Here is a 16017-nt window from a genome sequence, read left to right on the forward strand (position 1 = left end):
GTAGATCAGCACAAAGTAGTGGGTCCCGCTATGAGTTTGTCCACAAGTGCACAGCAAATGTTTAAGATAAGAAAAACACCATGAAAGCATTTTGATAATACAACGTACAGTTTAACAGTCCACAGACTTTGAATTGCATGCATGCATCCTAATCAAATGAAATTAGGAGGAGTTGTTTTCCAAGTAGCCGTCTTCTGAAGTGTATTTGTGGATCGAATTCTTGTTGAGACGTATTAAACCCAGTTTACAGTAAACATTTTTTTTGTATACTGTTAACTTTTTTTTCATAAATGAAATGGAAAGCCTTTTTACATAGTGTTGTATTTTGTGGCGAGAGTAGGTGAGCCATTCGACCCAAAAGACAGACAAACTCATCTCTCGAAGAGCAAAGTCATTTGCTGGCCCTTTTTTTTTGGCTGCTGCATAATAACGTCGCTTCTGTGCGACACACATTAAGAGGACGACAACTCCCAATCGACGGTTGCACCTTTTTACGGCCGTGCAGTGATATCAAAATAAATACATTTAAAATCAACCAATCAATTAATTGCCAAAGATGAAAACGAAGGACATTCTTGCTATACTTATAGTTTTAGCTACGGTTATGAACGTAAGTAGTTTCAGTTAGCTTTAGTTTTTTTCTTTTTTAAACATTTTTTTCATTTATTTCTTTCATGAATGTTGTTGTTTTTTTTTAAATTCTAAGTTCTTTTTTTTTTTCAATTCATTAGTTTTTGTTAACTAAAACAACCTTGGTTTTATGTTGGTTTCAAATCTCCTGCAATAATAAAGAAAACTTCGGTGCTTGTTTGTTCTGGAGTGATGAAAACTTTGCTATCACACTGTGCTATGTAACACCCATGGAAAATGTTTCCTTCAGAAATGACCACAGAAGCTTTTGTCCTTGAGTAAAATCAAGTAGAATATTAACCAGGCAAAGACACCGAAAAGGCTTTGTTAGCCTATAGTCTCTGAAACAAGTCGGTCTACATTTTCGTTACACAATTGATATTTTTACTATATGCATACATTGTATATGAATTATCTGACTCACAGGAGGGAGACAGCCAGAGAGGAGATGAAGGAGCTGCACTACCAGTGTGCCTCTGATGTCAATTCAACATTAATATAACATCAATTGAATGAATTTGATGTCATATTTAGGTTGAATTGATATCAGACACTTGTTTGAAGGCGCTTTGACTCTCAGTGATTGAGTGCAACCGCCACATTCCTATGTGCAAGGGTCCATTGTTTTGTGTCCTCAGCAAGTTTCCCTTTTGTGGCCTACCTATTGTTTGATCACACATTTGTGACAATCGGGATGAATAGAATTTCTGCACTGCCACGTTTGTTTAAGAGAAAGGAATGAGTAATACAAGGACCCGAAAGCTGCTGCATTGCTATTCACAATCAACTTTTTTTCCTTTTTTACAGTACTTCGCTGGTGGGTCACAAATGTTGTTTTCCTTCTTTTTGGACATCTCCCCCTCTCTCTCTCTCTTTATATATATATACAGTGGAACCTCGATTCTCGACCATAATCCGTTCCAGAACCCTGTTCGAAAAGCGAATTGTTCGAACACCGAAACCATTCCTTTGCTGCTTGCACAGACTTTCTTTGGAGGCATGATTAGGGGCTAAAACACTTCGTACACCTATATAAAACGCGAGAGCAAAACGCAGCACGTCCGCACGCGACAACAGTTGGTCACAAAGAGAGCGATCTACACCCGTTCGCCGCTCAGCATCCCTCCCTCGCGTACGCACTCACGCGTCGTACCGGCGTTCGAACTCCGATGTTTGTTCGAACTGCGAAGCAAGAATTTCTCTATTTTTTTGTTCGGACTCCGATTTGTTCGAACTCAGAGTCGTTCGAGAACCGAGGTTCCATTGTGTATATATATATATATATATATATATATATATATATATTAGGGCTGTCAAAATTAAAGCATTAACTCAGGTGATTAATCACAATTTTTTTAACTCAGTTAACTCAATTTAATTTACTTATTAGCTGTCTTTAGCGCGTCTCACAACAAAATACTGTGTTTAAGTTACCACTGGGCCTTGCAAACCAACACTGCTGGAGTGCAGCGCTTGTGGGCAGTTTTGAGAAATGTTTTGAAAATGAATGTCTGCAAAGATGTCTGAATTTAGATTGTATTCAAGAATCCAAGAAAGCTATTAGAACAGTCTTTGAATTAAATATACTTCATATTTGGTGATTTTGCATCAATTCCAATATATTATTCAAGTAAATATCAGTTATAAGCTTCGTGAAAAATAGTAGTTGAAAAATGTGATTAATCACAATTAATCATGGATTTTTTTGTGATCAATTAGTTAAAGAAAATGAATCACTTGACAGCACTAATATATATGGGTTTTTCCAGGTACTCCGGTTTGCTCCCACTTTCTAAAGACATGCATGATAGGTTGATTGACCACTCTAAATTTTCCCTAGGTATGAGTGCGAGCACGGACACCCTGCAATTGGATGTTTACGGAGCTTGGATCCTATTTTGTTTCTGTTAATGTCAAACCTGCCTTGCAATGTAAGAGTTTTTCTTTGTTAGATGTTAATTCATATGTACGTTTGTCTTTTTCAAGTCCCTTGCTGGAGTTGTGCAGTTTTTTTTTTTCTTTCTTGTTGACAAATCTCATTATCACTCTTGGTTTGAAGTGTTTGTCCTCACGAGGCAATGTGTGGCGGGCTTCTATATTTTTACTGCTCAGAGTAATACCTTTTCTGTTCATATACCGGACCACCTGTTACTCCACTATCTCCATCTCCTCTTCACTTAACTCCTCTCCAGAAGTCATGGCCTTGGCATAGGCACGCAGTTTATTTTTCCAAGCCATTTATGATGAGATCATTCAGTCGAGTGTGTTGTTCGAAGTCTGCCAGCTGATTTTCTAGAGCATTTATTTTCTTGTCATTTTTGTTTCCTTAATTCTTTCACTTCAAACATAAGGTTCATAATGGTCGTTTGCTCTGTTGAGCTTTTCTACATTTCTATCATCAAGGTATTCAATAATTTTTTTTTTCATCTCTTTCAGATCTTTCCATAAGAATATTGGCTTTCTTTGACCTTACATTGCACATGAAGCATGATACTCCTCAGGGTATGAGGTAATCAGCGCCTGCATATTGGTAGATTAGCTTGGTTAGCTAACCGGCCAACTTATCTCATCAGACTTTCAGAGATCACTTGAGCGCTTCCTGAACTGTGTTGCCAAAGGCTTCCAGAAATTCTTCACCGATGTGGTGGAGGACCTCTTTGAGTTTAGGCACAAGCCGGTGGGGTTTCCCTTTTCTTGAGCAGAGCCAGTCGCAGTTGAAGCAGCAGAACTCTCGCTCCCCCGCAGCCGACGCTTGTTAGCACGAATTGTTCCGAGCCAGTGACACAAACTTTTATTTTTTGTGTCAACACAAAGACAAGTGACATTCTTCTGTCAGACTGGCGGAATGGTCCATCAGTCCATAACTGATGATTGACTCTAGATGAGAAACTTAAAAAAAGGAATAAACAGACTAAGCACTAATGAAAATGGGTTTTTGTCCACCAGTGTAATTGTCACTAACCCAGTCAAGTACCAATGGACTTCTCAGAGTATCACAGACTTGCTGAGAACTGACAAAACCACGCCCACTTGTCTTGTGTGTTTGTTCACAGGAGGTTCGTTAAAGAGGACTGCAGTGACTATATGAGTCAAAGTGAGTGCTCATGTTTTCATGAGGACCTCTGCAGGAATTGTGAAGGCTGGCTGTGATTAGCTAAGGAGGAAGAACCAGAGGTTGTCGCTTTTATTTTGCTCTTCTGACTAGACAAATCTACAATGTTTGCTGTGTTTGTTTAAATATATGGAAACACTCTGCGCTTCCTGTACAGTAGGTAGCAGTATGCACCAAAAACTGTAATACACCCATGAACCAAGAAGAGGAAGAAAGAAGAAGCAGTGCAATATTTCGAAACAGTAGTTGGAGTGCACTTCTTGCATTGTATTTTATTTTACCCGTGTCCACAATCCAAAGACAGATTATGATTCAGACATTTTAAACTCCAAATTAACACTTTGTCACTAATGGTGTAGTGGTACATCCGGCTGACTTATGTGCGGGCAGCGTGGGTTCAATTCCCACTCAGTGATGGTGTCTATGTCTGCTCTGTGACTGGCTGGCGACCAGTTCAGGGTGTAGTGCGCCTTTCGCCCGAAGTCAGCTGGGATAGGCTCCAGCACCCTCCCGCGATCCTGTACAGAATAAGTGGTGTGGATAATGACATGACATGACAATTAACACTTTTTGGGCGTTTTAAGAGTTAAACAGCTGCAGGCAGCCACCAGTCCAATAGACTGACAAATAAATGGTAAATGGGCTGTCTCTTGTATTGTCTACCTACGGTACTCAAAGCGCTTCACAGTAAGTGTATGTGAAAAGGATCACTGGACTTTTGACGGACTACTTGAAAAACTACTTGATGGATGGACTGATGGAATGATCACCTGACGATTACAGGTTGGTTTGGCTTAAAGAAAAATGATGGACTGGCGAATAACGGACCGCTGATGGATAAGGAATGACGGACGGACGGGCAAAATTTTGTAAAATATCCATCACTGCCTGTTCTTGAAGGCAGGTCTGGCTCCAGGCAGACATGAAAAACAAAGAAAGTCATTTTTAATAGTATTTTTTTCCCTCCTCGAATGTTTGCATGAGGGTTTACGGCTACCAATTTATGTAACATTGTTATTGTAAATATTGAATTATTGTATATATTAGAGGGGCCAGCATTTAAAGTCATCTGATTTAAATTTACTTGCTTTTTTAGCATATTGTTTTCTGAATATATTAATGTGTGTTTGTTAAAAGGTGAGTGAGACGCCTAAATTTTGTGCGTCGTGTAGGTTGTCACTTTCTGAAGTTTCGTCCATTGACAAATCATTGCCTTATGACTCACAGGGCAGAGCTAACATAAAGTATGGCGGCCGCGCTTATGTATCCCGGCAACGGGTCAACCCCTTTCAGGCGGAGTCTATTCTTATTCAATGACTGTGGGTGAAAGACTGCACATTCAAATCGCAATAGTCACCGTCAGGGATCACTTGAGTACTGTATATACTACTAATACAACCTCCAAGAACAAACTACTGTAAACACATTCTCAAACGGATGATACAAACTCCGTGGAATTTAACACAAAATGCTGGGGACAAAGGAGACAACAGCAGCTCTGGCGCTGCTAATACACGTCTCTCTCCACTCAGATGCCGTCACAGGTGAGTTTATTCAGCCCACTTCCTTTCGTGGATGGACATTTCACTGATCGAAGGTTTCCTTTTGAAGATATCCAACCAAACACTCATAATTAATGTTTGTTGTGTTTGTGCTTGTGCTTGTGTGTATTATTGGACAGTATTTATTATACGGTGTTGTCGACATGCTTGAAAATCCACAACAACCTCTAAAAACTGCTTTTAAAAACACCTAGAATTTAAAACGTTTTAATTCACAAAAGATACATGACTGAATAGTTAATTCATTCCAGTCCAATACAATTTTTTGTTTTATACTTTAAAAGAGAGACCACTGTAATAATAACAATGATAATAATAATCATCATCAATTAATTTATTCGAAAGTAGGCTGAAAATTAAAGTTTGATTTTCTTAAAATAAATTCCCCTTCAATTAGCTTTTCATATCTAATTTTGATTAATAGTTAAATTATAGTATTGATAAACATACCACATACATTTTTTAAATTGTACTTCTCATTTTTAAATTGTACATTTCATTTTACACTGTACAGTGTGTCATCTAGACCACAGGTTTCAAATTCAAGGTGCAGGGGCCAGATCCGGCCTACCACATCATTTTGTGTGGGCTATCAAGGCAAATAATGTGCTTGCTTTTATTTTGCTTTGCTTTACTCTGCTGTTTGCTGACAGTTCAGCATTGCAAATGAGAATATATTCTTAATTGCTATTTATGGATAAAGATCAGTTAAATAAAAATAAATTAGTTAAACTATCAAACTATGCTCTACGAGACCTTTAAATTCATGAGATGGATGAAATGAAGAGGATGAATCCTAAATCACAGTATTATTTTTAATTCATTTCATTTTCATTAAACAAGGGTAAACAGCAAAGTACAGTCACCAGTTAATTCTTTGTGTTTGATTTGGTGAAATCAAGTGGACATCAGCGATACTGTGTCAATGCGCTATTTTGAATGCAAGAATTTAAACCAAACGAAATAATTTTAACCTCTCACAGTAAGAATAGCAAGAGGTTAAGATTTCCGAAAATCACTGTCTCTCTATCGGCAGCTTTTCTAGCACCAGGAAATTATTGGATGAGCTGGGGAGCTTAACATTTTCTTGCAATGCAGTTACCATCGTCTAATTGTGTCATGTCAAAAGAACCCCGGTCACAGTCCGCAGACCAAGTCACGACTGACACAATGTGTTTTATGGCAAAAAACCTTTTACCCAGAAGGGACGGCCCCTACAGTTCAAAGTCGGCATTTACTCTCTATAGTTTCTGTCAGCCACATTCTTTTGAGGTCACTGAATTTTGATTCAGAAAATCTTTTGGGAGTGTTCATGCAGTATTTAAAGTTTATACTTGCGGTGTGCGTATTTTGTCTACTTTTCTTGCTTCGAGTATTATTGCTCAAGTTGCAATTTTAATATTCTTTGATTAATTTGATTACAAATTTTGAGAAGTATTTCGATTTGTGTTCATTAATTTTACAGGGTTTTATCCCAGTGCACAGAGCGTAACCTGGAAATCCACAAACTTTAAAACCATTCTGACCTGGGAACCACTACCAACTGATTACGCATACACTGTAGAGTTCTCTGTGTAAGTTCTTTCATAGATAATGTACAGTTCCTCCAAAAGTAACTTTCTGCTCTATCATCTGCCACTTCATATGTTTTGTGTGATTTGTAATAGGTATTTATAAATATGTATTGGATGTGTGTGAACCTTTTTGCAGGGTTTCCAGGGACAAACAGAGGAACTCTAATTGCATACGTATCTCAACAACTATGTGTGATCTGACCAGTTCACTGACTGACTTAAATGCATGCTATGTAGCTGATGTTCTGTCTGAACCTCCACTGGGAGTAACCTCTGACCTCACTGAGTTCCCATACACAAGCTCCTCACGATTCTGCTCCGCCAATGACAGTAAGTTTATTTTAAGTCAACATAATTTAACTGGGTCCCAAAAAGATTACAGCAGTGTGCCATTTGATGGAAACAAATACAAATTACAGTGCACATAAATAGTTGAGAGAGACTGAGAATAAGGCTACCTGTAAATGTTTGAACCTTAGTTGACAAAGATAAAGATGTCCTTCATTAGTCCCACAATGGGGAAATTTGCAGTGTTACAGCAGCAAAGATATAGATCACACAGAGTCTTTGGGAGATTAGATTAGTGTATTTAGCTCCATGTTCAGTGCTGAAGTGCATAAGAAATGTTGTAGAATTTCAGCACTGCCAGTTCATAGTTGTTGGGGTAAACGGGCTTTTTTTGCAACATAGTGCTTATATTGAGACATTGCCATCCAGTGGCGAGATGCCATCATAGCATGGATATCAAAAGGTCCACTGTGACTGAGAATGGGACCACCCTCATCTGCAAATTAATTTCAAATTTTATAGAAATTAAAAACATCTGAAAATAATATTCATTTTGTTTGTATGTAACTAATACTCACTACTATTTTGATAATGAGTTTATCATTTAGAGCCATTGTATATCTTAACATTTTCAAAATCCTGATTTCAGCCTCTCAAAAGTAAAATTTTCTAATTTGTTCTTCTCCTTCATGAAATCAGACTGATTATCTTAGTGTTCAATCATACTGACACATTTGCAAACATTGACTTGTGTTTAGCCAGTCTGTCTTAACCAGTATTAAAATGTGAAAACAATACAATCCTCTTTAAACAAGTACTTTAACAAGTAGGGATTGTGTATTATGGAGGGGCAACATGTATGTATGACAACTATCACAGAACAGGGTTAGAAATTAAGCCAATTTTGGTGGCTGCCTGCTAAAACTGGCCCAATGTATTCATGACATAATATAATACGTTTCAATGATTATTTCATATTACCCGTCTTTGTACTGTCCTACTTAAGCCGTTAAGAAATATTACTTCTATGAAGTTATGCTTTTTTTCCAGTATAAAATCTTACAGAATATATACCATTTGATAATGTATCGGCTTTATATCATCTATTCATCCATCGCTCAAAGTATACCCGATGGAAGTGTTTAACCTGACTCAAAAAATATGCACATTGCTATACAAAGATAATGATTAATCAAATTAAGTAGATAAAATTTAAAAATGTTAAAAACATAAATATTCAAAATGCAAGTACATGTTCATTTCATCGTATTTATCTATGAAATATTCGGGCCAGTGCGAGTGAACTTTGGAGGGCCCATCATAGTCATGTCCAGGCAACGGGCCACTGTTAATGTGGAACCCTGCAGAATATAAAATTGAAGACAAAAGAATTGATTGATACCAAAAGAGTACTCTTATGCGAATGGGAACAGGTGCAGAACATCCAAAATACATAAACTCAGTATTTCACTATTTGCGCTAAATATTGCATAATAGAACCAATATTTCTACTTAAGTCATACACATGACTACCAGTGATCTATTCTACTTGCAATTAGTTTGACACTCTGTCTGTACTGATGGAAGGAAGTAGTGTACTTGGACACTGCTGGGGTTTTATCTGATTTTCTGTTTATCTTGTAATGGATATTCTTTTCCTCTGGTCTTGTTGTGATCTTATCGGAGTTGTTCTTTTAGAAAAATTGCCACAAACACAAGAGTATATTTCTGACAATATCCTGGTTAACATTATGTAAACCGAGGTTAATTCTCGTCATCTTTATTGAAGAAGACAAAAGATGCAGCCCAAAAAATGAGAAATTATCTTGTTGGAGTTGGGTCACCGTGGAAATGAGAAGTAGTTAGTAAATCAACCTTTAAAAGCCAAACTTACTCCAATGCGTGTTAGTTTTTGTGCTCAAGAAGAAAAGGGTCAAATAAAGACTCAACAACTGATTAGAGTTCCGATATTTAGTTTCTTCAATTTCTGGAGTTCAGGAAATAGTACAAAGACAGATATCTGGGCTGCTTTTTCTTAATCTCACGAGAAACTGCACTCGGGCGAGCACAGTCGAAAAATGCGCGCTATCTTTCAGCCCAGCTTCAGTTTTTATAGGAGTTTTTTTATGTCAAGGGTAATGTAGGTTGAATCGGTGGAGTCGGTCGTCCTCGCTCCCTCCCACGGCACGGGTCCACGTCCAAGGGAAGGTCCTCCCCAGGTTAGTCATCGTCTGGATAGTTGATGATGGTCGATTCCCGTCTGGTCCCGTAGACTGGCAAGCCAAGGTTGGCCTTCTCCGGCGGGCCGTCCCTCCGTCTCTCTCCCCGCTGGCATTCTTCTGTAATCTTGTCGGTGTGCATGTGTGCGTGTGTATGTGCAAGTGTATGTGTGTGTATGTGCATGTGTAGGTGCAGGTGTATGTATATAATAATAATAATGCCTTTATTAGTCCCACAATGGGGAAATTCGAGATTCAAACCCAGGCCTCCTGGGGAGACTGGGTCCTGAACGCGGCGCCTTAGACCACTCGGCCATCCTGGCAGCCACGAGATTCGAACCCAGGCCTCCTGGGGAGACTGGGTCCGGAACGCGGCGCCTTAGACCACTCGGCCATCCTATATGTGCCTGTGTATGTGCACGTGTATGTGCAGGTGTATGTATATGTCTGTGTGTGTGTGTATGCATATGTGCATGTGCTCCGATCTCCAATTGTTATGTCTTTTGGAATGTGTTTTTCTTTTGATAGCGTCTGTGTGAGTCCTCCAGTGCCCAATTTGGTATGTTTGCATCTCTACAGCCATTGTGGAGAATGTGCTTCGTCGTATTTGTCCATGAAGTGCTGTGAATGTGAGGGCAGCTCATGGAAATGCTATGTGCGCAAATCTATTCTCACTACTGAGAATTTCAATAAAGTTCACACATTTAAACTAAGTACTATAAATTTAGCATATGAGAATAATATAATAAATCAGTAAACATCAGGACTACAATCTCAGTCATTCTTGTGACCCGTGCTTCTAGTTTCATTTGATAAATGCTTCTTGTTTTATCAATGTTTAAAATATTCAGTAAATATGAACCTGCTAACTTTAATTATCGACATTCTGTCCCGCATGTGTTTAAAATAATGCCCATAATCGTAATAGAATCCTTCAATCTATTATCAGATCTACTGAGGTACACTGATAGCTGTGTAATTACACTAACTGACATCACTATGATCACATTCAACGTACAACAAAAGTTTGATCACGTTTTTAAAGAAATTGTGGTCAAACTTGACATGAAGCTATCTTCTACTCTTTCTGTCAACAAACCACATCTGACCAGTGTCTTCTTTCTAGCTAATATAGGCAGACCTGATTTCAAGCTTGAGATGAGCAACAACAAAATGAAGACGACGCTTTTTGTGACTGACCCTCTCACTGCATTGTTTAAAGATGATCGTCAGCTGAACATCAGAGACATTTTCTTAGATAAACTATACTATAAAGTGACATATCGTAAAAATAAGAGCTCTGGCAAGGTAAATTTCAACCTTCATCCAAATAATACAATTAATAAATTGAGAAAATGATGAGTTCATCATCAGCTAACTATTATTCCTCTCTTAACTTATCCTTTCAGAAAGTGTTCATCTCACCGACCAGTGTAATCGAGCTGACTGATCTAGATCAGGGAGAAAGCTACTGTTTTAATGTTCAGGCCTTCATTCCAAACCGGAGCATCAATAAACAGCTGGGAGAGTTGAGCCAAACTCAGTGCTCTGATGATGACGAACAATCCTTCTTTGAAGGTGAGTGTTTGATGTGTTGTGCCAAACAAAATAAAGTATGATTTTTTTTTATCAGAATCAGAATGCCCTTTATGGTCATTGTACTCAGTTTACAACGAAATTAGAGCGCTCCCCTCTCCAATGCAAATATAATAAATAATTTAAGTCCCACGATGGGAGAATTTACAATGTTTTAGCAGCCATAGTGAATAGAAGAAATAAAACAAACATCTCTCGATATAGAGCATTGACTTTGAGACATAATGCACAAAGAATGAAATATTTGTGCACAAAGTGGGCACCACTGTTAAAATACCAGGTTTTAATGATGTACTAAGGCAATAATTATAACTTTAAAGGCATTAGCAATGTATATACTGAATTGATAGTCTTGAAGTCTTCTTGTGAGCACACCCTAAAACGGATTGGTTAAATTTTGCCCAATCTCTTTGGTAGTTATTTGTCCGACCAATCTAGAATTGTAGTGTTTTCAACCAATCTGTATTGGTGAGAAGGCCAGCCAATACAAATGGGCAATTTTAACCAAGATATTAGGAGTTTTGCGCCCCAGCCCCATTTAAAAAAAAAAGACAATCATCGGGTTCACATATATAAAGATAAAGATAAAGATGTCCTTTATTAGTCCCACAATGGGGAAATTTGAAGTGTTACAGCAGCAAAGATATAGATCACACAGAGTCGGCGGCGTAATGTAGCCGTTAATGTATAACATTAGAATTTAGAATTAGAAATCCCTTTATTGTCATTGTACTCAAGTGTGCAACGAGATTAGAGGGCTCCCCTCTCCAGTGCAATACAACAATAATACAGACAAATATATAAATTAGATAAATAAATAAGAGAGTGCAAAGGAATTCAGTACTGAATAGGGTATATAAAAACACATCACAATGCTGTTCTGCAAGGTAAGGGTGTTCTCGTGTGTGTGTGAGAGTTCAGAATGGAGACGGCTTTCGGAAAGAAACTGTTTCTCAGTCTATTGGTCCTCGATTTGATGCATCTGTAGCGCCTGCCAGAGGGCAACAGGTCGAACAGGTGTGAGTTTGGGTGGGTATTGTCTTTGACGATGTTGAGAGCCCTTCTGAGGCACCGGGCGGTGTAGATGTCCGACAGTGGGGGGAGAGGGCAGCCAATAATCCTTTGCGCTGTTTTGACTGTCCTCTGGAGCCTCACTCTGTCCGCCTCAGTGCAGCCGCTGTACCAGGTGGAGACACAGTACGTCAACAGGCTCTCGATGGACGAGTGGTAGAAGGCTAGCAGCAGCTTCCTGTCCAGGTTGAATTTCCTGAGGACTCTCAGGAAGTGCAGACGCTGGTGGACCTTCTTTACCACTGCTGTGGTGTTGTGTGTCCAAGAAAGGTCATCGGAGATCTGTACTCCCAGGAACTTGAACGTGTGGACCCTCTCCACACACACGCCTTCGATGCAGAGGGGGGGCGGCACCGTCTTGTTCCTCCTGAAGTCGACGACAATCTCCTTTGTTTTTGCAGTGTTAAGGTGCAGTCTGTTGTCCTTGCACCAAGATGTCAGTCTCTTTACCTCCTCTCTGTAGGCTGTCTCGTCACCTTCCGAGATCAGACCGACCACTGTCGTGTCGTCAGCAAACTTGACGATGGTGTTGTTGCCGTGGGCCGGGCTGCAGTCGTAGGTGTAGAGGGCGTACAGGAGAGGGCTCAGCACGCATCCTTGAGGGGAACCGGTGCTCAGCATGCGGGTGGAGGACGTGTAGGGGCCGAGCAACACAGTCTGGGGTCTGTTGGTCAGAAAGTCCTTAATCCAGATGCGTGTGAGGGCAGGGAGGCCGAGAATATCCAGTTTGGCGACGAGGATGTCTGGGATGATCGTGTTGAATGCCGAGCTGTAGTCCACAAAGAGCATCCTTGCATAGCTCTGCTGTTGTTCCAGGTGGCCCAGCACAACATGCAGAGCAGTGTCGATGGCGTCCTCAGTGGATCTGTTAGCCCGGTATGCAAACTGGTAGGGGTCCAGAGTGGGAGGAAGGCAGTCCCTGATGTGCTGGAGAACCAGCCTCTCGAAGCACTTCATGATGACTGGCGTGAGAGCAACAGGACGGTAGTCATTCAGGTGGACGGCTGGTGACTTTTTGGGGACAGGAATAATGGTGGAAGTTTTCAAGCAGGAGGGGATGACTGCTTGAGCCAGGGAGCGGTTGAAGATCCTGCAGAAAACATGTGCCAGTTGGTGGGCACATGCTCTGAGGACCTTGCCTGGTATTCCGTCGGGTCCAGTAGCTTTCCTGGGGTTAACCGCCAGGAGCGCGCGCCTCACATCGTGTTCCTCTACGATGAGTGGGGGGGAGTTGGAGCATGAAGTGCGGGGGTGTGACGGTTGGGGCGAGTCAAAGTGAGCGAAGAAGCAGTTAAGCTCCTCTGCCAGCGATGCACTCGGGTCTACAGAGGTCGTGCTGCCGCCACGGAAGTTGGTGATGCTCCGTAGACCCTGCCACACCTCCCGTGGTCTGTTACTGGCAAGGTGGGCCTCCAGCCTCCCCTTGTAGATTGCCTTGGCTAGCTTGATGCCTTTACTCAGGTCAGCACGGGCCACCCTGTACTGGGCTTTGTCGCCTGACCTGAAGGCAGCGTCACGGCCTTGAGGAGAGAGCGAACCCTGCTGGACATCCAGGGCTTCGCATTTGGGAAGGTCCGTATAGTCCTGTGTAGGGACACAGTTTCCATGCAGAACTTGATGTAGTCCAGTACACAATGTGTGTAGACATCAAGGTCCTGATGATCAAAGAGGTCCCAGTTTGTGTCTTGAAAGCAGTCCTGTAATTCACTCATGGCGTCGTCACGCCAGGTTTTCACAGTCTTTGTGGTGGGCCTGAATCTGCGTCTGAGAGGGGTGTACGCAGGTGCGAGCTGCAAGGACAGGTGGTCTGACTGGCCGAGAGGGGCGAGTGGGAGGGCCCTGTATGCGTGCTTGATGTTCGAGTACACATGGTCGAGAGTGTTGTCTCCCCTCGTTGGGCACTTGACATGCTGGTGAAACTCTGGGAGTACAGTCTTTAAATTGGCCTTATTAAAGTCTCCCGCTACTTCGTGAACGCAATCAGGGTGGGCCCGCTGATGTTTATTGATGACGCACGCGAGCAGCGAGAGCGCCGTGCTAGTGCTAGCGTCGGGAGGGATGTAGACAGCCGTGACAATCACTACCGTTAACTCCCTCTGGAGAAAATAAGGCCGGCATTTAACGGACATAAACTCGATGTCGGGGGAAGAGTGCTTCTCGACGATCGTGCTATCGCCGCACCAGTTCTCATGCACGTAAACACAGAGCCCCCCGCCCCTTCTCTTACCGGTGTCCCTCGTCCGATCCGCGCGATGTAGCGAGCGCCCGGCCAGCTGGATGCTAGTGTCGGGGACGTCTGCGTGCAGCCAGGATTCCGTGACGACGATCACACTGCTATCACGCACATAGCGGTTTCCCAGGATTTGTAATCCCAGCTCGTCGATTTTGTGGACCACGGATCTGGGGTTGGTGAGGTACAGACTCGGCAGTGGTTGCCTGTGGGGCTGCCGCCGCAGCCGTTGCAAGACACCGGACCTGCAGCCCCGCTTCTGCTTCCTCTCTCTGCGTCGCCTGCGCCGCCTCCCGGTCCCGATGACAAGCCACGGTGAACCGGGCACCCTCGCCAGTTCGTCCGGAATTTTGCGATCATAGCAAAATTCCTCTGTGATGGTTATTTCGCATCGATATCCAATGTCCACGATGTCCTGGCGGGTATATCGATGTTGTACCTCAGTTGGTGCCAATAAGAGCAAGCAAACACTAATAAAAAGTAATAAGGAGCACTGGGATTGGTCGGACAAATAACTACCAAAGAGATTGGGCAAATTTAACCAATCCGTTTTAGGGTGTGCTCACAAGAAGACTTCAAGACTATCAATTCAGTATATACATTGCTAATGCCTTTAAAGTTATAATTATTGCCTTAGTACATCATTAAAACCTGGTATTTTAACAGTGGTGCCCACTTTGTGCACAGACATTCATAAAAAGCATGCAAATATACACAGTATAAACGTATCTAGTGTAAGGAAACACTCCTAATGCCTGTCCATTATACAGAGGGGGAAACACTGTAATGATAAAAACTACTGAATGATTGAAAATACTGCAATGATAAAGATATTACAATGATAAAAGTACTGTAATGGTGAGAGTACTGAAATGACAGGAAAGTACTGCAATGATAGAAAATACTGCAATGATAAAAGTACTGTAATGGTAAAAGTACTGCAATGATAAAATATACTGCAATGATAAAAGTACTGTAATAGTAAAAGTACTGCAACGATAGAAAAATACTCCAATGATGAAAGTATTGTAATAGTAAAAGTACTGTAATAGTGAACATCCTGCAGTGGTAGAAATACTACAGTGATAGAAGTATTGTAATAAGAATACTGTAATGGTAAACAAAATACATCATTGGTCAATATTTAAGTACACCCTTGGCTGAAAGTACAGTAGTAGTTTATATTGCATCCTAGGACTGCACAATTGCACTAATGCCCTCCCGTTTGTAGGCCTGACCCAATGTTCTTGTTAAAAAGTCTGACAGCAGTCGGCAGGAAGGAGCGGCGAAATCTCTCTTTGGTACAGCGAGGGTGTAACAGTCTATCACTGAAGGAGCTGTGGAGTGTTCTCAGAATGTCATTGAGTGGGTGGGCTGGGTTGTCCAGCATTGATGACAGTTTTGCCGTCATCCTCCTGCCCCCCACTGAGTCCACAGAGTCCAGGGAGCAGCCCAGGACAGAGCTGGCCCTCCTCACTAGTTTGTCCAGTCTCTTTTTGTCCCGGCCCGAGATGCCTCCTGCCCAGGAGACCACTCCATAGAAGATGACCGGTGAAACCACCGAGTCATAGAAGTTCCTGCTGAGTGTTCCCCGAACGCCAAAGGACCTCAGCCTCCTGAGTAGGAAGAGTCTGCTCTGACCCTTCCTATAGAGAGCATCTGTGTTGTCGATCCAGTCCAGTTTATTGTTCAGATGAACACCCAGGTACTTGTAAGTTGAGACCCTCTCAACGTC

General features: G+C 41.5%; 1 protein-coding gene across 3 annotated transcripts in view; it reads left to right on the plus strand.

Annotated features, from left to right (window-relative positions):
• Positions 1-5064: 5064 nt before the first annotated feature.
• The window catches only part of LOC148314449 (tissue factor-like), a 28999-nt gene continuing 18046 nt past the window's right edge, over positions 5065-16017 (plus strand). Inside the window, exons 1-5 of one of the 3 annotated variants that reach the window (XM_088287670.1) lie at positions 5065-5286; positions 6770-6878; positions 7015-7208; positions 10608-10693; positions 10795-10963. In XM_088287670.1, the coding sequence (XP_088143796.1) occupies positions 5211-5286; positions 6770-6878; positions 7015-7208; positions 10608-10693; positions 10795-10963 (634 nt within the window). In that variant the 5' untranslated portion in view covers positions 5065-5210. Of the gene's footprint in view, positions 5287-6769; positions 6879-7014; positions 7209-10511; positions 10694-10794; positions 10964-16017 lie in introns of all 3 variants that reach the window. The other 2 variants (XM_088287668.1, XM_088287669.1) reach the window with 2 other exon arrangements.

This window comes from Idiotropiscis lumnitzeri, unplaced genomic scaffold (genome assembly GCF_059441095.1).
Source record: "Idiotropiscis lumnitzeri isolate Australia: NSW breed Sydney's pygmy pipehorse unplaced genomic scaffold, RoL_Ilum_1.0 HiC_scaffold_296, whole genome shotgun sequence".
NCBI lineage: Eukaryota > Metazoa > Chordata > Actinopteri > Syngnathiformes > Syngnathidae > Idiotropiscis > Idiotropiscis lumnitzeri.